General features: G+C 39.1%; 1 protein-coding gene across 1 annotated transcript; it reads left to right on the plus strand.

The window, feature by feature from the left end:
* The first annotated feature begins 380 nt into the window (after nucleotides 1-380).
* LOC112266051 (fucolectin-5-like) lies at nucleotides 381-874 on the plus strand. The gene is made up of 2 exons (XM_024443540.1): nucleotides 381-571; nucleotides 724-874. The coding sequence occupies exons 1-2, from the start codon at nucleotides 381-383 to the stop codon at nucleotides 872-874; spliced, it is 342 nt and encodes a 113-aa protein (XP_024299308.1).
* Nucleotides 875-3,868: the final 2,994 nt, after the last annotated feature.

Below are 3,868 nucleotides of genomic sequence, written 5' to 3' on the forward strand. Positions count from 1 at the left end.
AGACTATGCTGCAGGCTACCAAAAATATCAATGGATCAACTTCCAAATATTGTTATGAGAGAGAGAGAGAGAGAGAGAGAGAGAGAGAGAGAGAGAGAGAGAGAGAGAGAGAGAGAGAGAGAGAGAGAGAGAGAGAGAGAGAGAGAGAGAGAGACCAATCACTTTATATTGCATTTGAGTATCATTGAAGTAATGTTACAGGTTAATTAGTAACTAATTCAGAGCAATCAGCTCTTATATGAACTAATTTAAATGTGTAACCACAATTAGGTTATTTCTCACAACTCTTTTTGCATCTTGTCCAGGAAAGAACGTGTCATTACGGGGGAAAACACACCCAGTAATCAATACTGGCCTTTATTATGTTCTAAACGCCATTGATGGGAACCGTGACACATGGCTCCTGCACACTGAGATTGAACCTAACCCATGGTAGTGATTGGACCTGCTTAATACATACAGTGTTCTTCATTACCATCACCAACAGAATTGATTGTTGTTCCAGAAGACTGAATGGAGCTGAGATCTGGATTGGAGACTCTGTGGAGGACAACAATGGCAACAATCCCAGGTGAACTATGGGAGTTGTGGTTCCACTGAATTGCTCAACTGGGCAAATTATTCAATTTTGTTAGCGTCAGAGTGAGTTCACATGGGACTGTGTGCAAACAGAGTCATAGTTACTATTTCTGCAGTAACTTGTCATTGTGATTCATCCTGCAGACGTGCTTTGGTCCCTTCTGTCCCAGAGCGCGCCTTCAGCACCTTCCATTGTAACGGCATGGAGGGACAATACATCAACGTGGTCATTCCAGGGAGGAATGAGTTCCTGACCCTGTGTGAGGTGGAGAGCTACGGGGCACCACTGGACTGAATCTGAACATTGATACGAACATACCACTAACACTCAAACTACAGCAACCGTACACTGTCTCCTGGGCTTTTCATTACTTTTGGGATTATAAATAATCAGACTCTGTTTTATAGACTGTCCGTAAGTAACGCCTCTGCCATTTTAATGGCTGCTAAAGTTAAAGTATTTGGTGAAGATAAAGAGTGAATCTAGAGCATTTCACGCGATCACATCATGTCATCTAGACAAGAATTTAATGAGATGTTAATTATAGGTCCTTATAAATGTACTAATCATCAGTAAAGTATATCTGCATGACCTAATATAAAGTGAGGGCTATTTATACTTTATAAATGTTTTGAGTGACAAGTGGAATTTCTCACAGAAAGATGGACATGCCATTGGTAGACACTCTGGCAGTACCTGGTGCTCCTAATATAATAATAATATATGCCATTTAGCAGATACCTTTATCCAAAGAGACTTACAGTCATGCGTGCATAAATATTTTATGCATGGTTGGTCCTGGGAATCAAACCCACAATCCTGGAGTTGCAGGTGCCATGCCTACTGAGCCATACAGGACCACCTTCTTAATTAAGATCTCAAAATGGCCGCTAGAACGTATCAATGGTTAAACAATAGACAGGAAAATATATTTGTTTTTATTCCGAAAAACAGAAACACTGTTGTAGTAGTGCGAAGTGTAACTTTTAAACACAGTCTATACTGAGTAAAAGTAATGGGGTTTTTTTGTCTGAAAATGCTAACGTTGGTATTTCTTGGCTTCTACCCAAACCAATGTGGATTGCAGACACTCCTTAAAAGTTCTGCCAGACAAAGCAGTGTGAAAATAGTGCAGTAATACAGTGCAGTAATATGTAACAATACAAAACAATGCACACACATCGCAAAATACAAAAAGAAAGCAATGTCAGAGTCTGGAATATAATATACATAATAGGTGTGCAAAGACAGTATGAATAGAAAAGGGGTGTACAGCAGTAGTTATACTGTAGGATGAGCTTTGACTAGAACACAGTATATACATATAAAGTGGGTAAAACAGTATATGGGGTACAACATTATTAAAGTGACCAGTGTTCAATGACTATGTAGATAGGGCAGACAGACAGATAGACCTAGAGCTTGGATGAGCGTTCTCTGCCCGAAAGAAAGGCTCGCTTCTTGCCCCAGCTTCGACCAAACAGAGAATTAATTGGCTCGTTTGCCAAGAAAAACACTCTAATCAGTCGGTTTCCTCTCATTAAAAGTGAATTAGTTTGACACGAGTTCCCTGCAGAAGAAAGTATTGGCCACTTAGAACTCATTAGAGCTAATGGAAAACATCACACTGAGGAGCTGGTGGAGATGGAGGAGAGGGGAACGCACGTACAGGATGTCCACAGTCCACACACATGCAGGCTACGCAAGCTCATACACTAACACACAGTCACACGCACACAAACCCACAGTCATCAGTAGACATTCATTAAAACATATTAAGGAGTGTCAGAAAGTAGAAAACAAACACATGGTGGATAGTGAGGGGTGGACTGTGTACTGTAAAAAGTCTTTAGTTCTGCTAATGAAACCCGTTGCCTAGAACCATTTGAGTAACCCAACTCAAAGTATGTCAGTGTTCAATACTTCAAGTTATAAAGTGACCACCACCCATGTGGTTCTCTTTTTAAGTTCTAAGTATTTAACTGTCTCACAAACGTTTTGACACTAAATTGTATTGTGTATTCTGAACTATAACGATTGAAGTTACTTAATATTTGTTGTATTGAACATAAAAAATGTAGTGCCCATTTTACTTAAATTATTTAACCTTCATTACACATTTTTGTCAAGTGTGAGTAGTTCTGATGAGTCGTTTTCAGTGGTCGGGTCTTAATGTTTAATGTTGTTTTCTGTACTTGACGAGGTGACATATGAACCCGTGCTCATTCCAGTAAACTGTAAGCATTTAAGTGGTGCGCATGACCTTGTTCATGGTGGGAATGGCTTGTCTCGTTATTAAACGTCAATTTGCTTGACGGTTTTGATAACCATTCATCATGATCAATTACACCTCATAGCAGAACAAACTTATAATGATACAGGGTGAGACCCAGATGCAGACACAGGGGGCAGATGGTTTGAGTCTCTGATATTTAGTTGAAAACAAGGGGCAGGCAAGAGACAGGTCGTGGACAGGCAAAAGATCATAAACCAGGTCAGAGTCCAGGAGGTACAGAGTGGCAGGCAGGCTCTAGGTCAGGGCAGGCTGAATGGTCAGGCAGGCGGGCTCAGTGTCAGGGCAGGCAAAGAACTAGAAAAACAGAGATTTGGAAAAAGCCGGAGCACAGAAAAGACGAACTGGCAACAGACAAACAGTTAACACAGGTATAAATACCATGGGAATAATGAGGAAAACAGGTGACACCTAGAGGTGGGTGGAGACAATCACAAAGACAGGTGAAACAGATCAGGGCTTGACAAAACTGCTTAATACTATTTTAGAAATATACTTTTCTTTCTTCAAATATGCATACAACATTATGTAAAACTATCATAAAGTCTGAAAATTTTGAATTACCCACAGTCCTCTAAAAACAGTGCCACTTGGCCCTATTAAGTATTAATAACTTGCAGAAACGAAATAAATCTATATCAGCACAACACAGATAAAAGTGTTTAAAGTGTTTTTAACTAAAATATGAATGTGCCTGACAACTACTTTATTACTTTAAGTAAAAGACACACAACATAATAGAATCAAGTAAGTACAACTTATTTAATACATGTTAGATTGACTTTAAAATATTAAATAATCATAACTTGTAAAAACTCAATAACTTTAGATCAGCAGAACACATAAATAAAGTTATATTAACAAAGTCATCTAATATTTGTTAACAGTACTTAAAAAACGTTAAGTGATAAGAACATCTGATTGACATCTGAGTGAGCACCACTTATGTGTCACTTTGGCATAAAGGGTCGGGAGACAGGCGCAGGAATGCGTAA

This window comes from Oncorhynchus tshawytscha, linkage group LG13, assembly GCF_018296145.1.
Source record: "Oncorhynchus tshawytscha isolate Ot180627B linkage group LG13, Otsh_v2.0, whole genome shotgun sequence".
NCBI classification, from domain to species: Eukaryota; Metazoa; Chordata; class Actinopteri; order Salmoniformes; family Salmonidae; genus Oncorhynchus; species Oncorhynchus tshawytscha.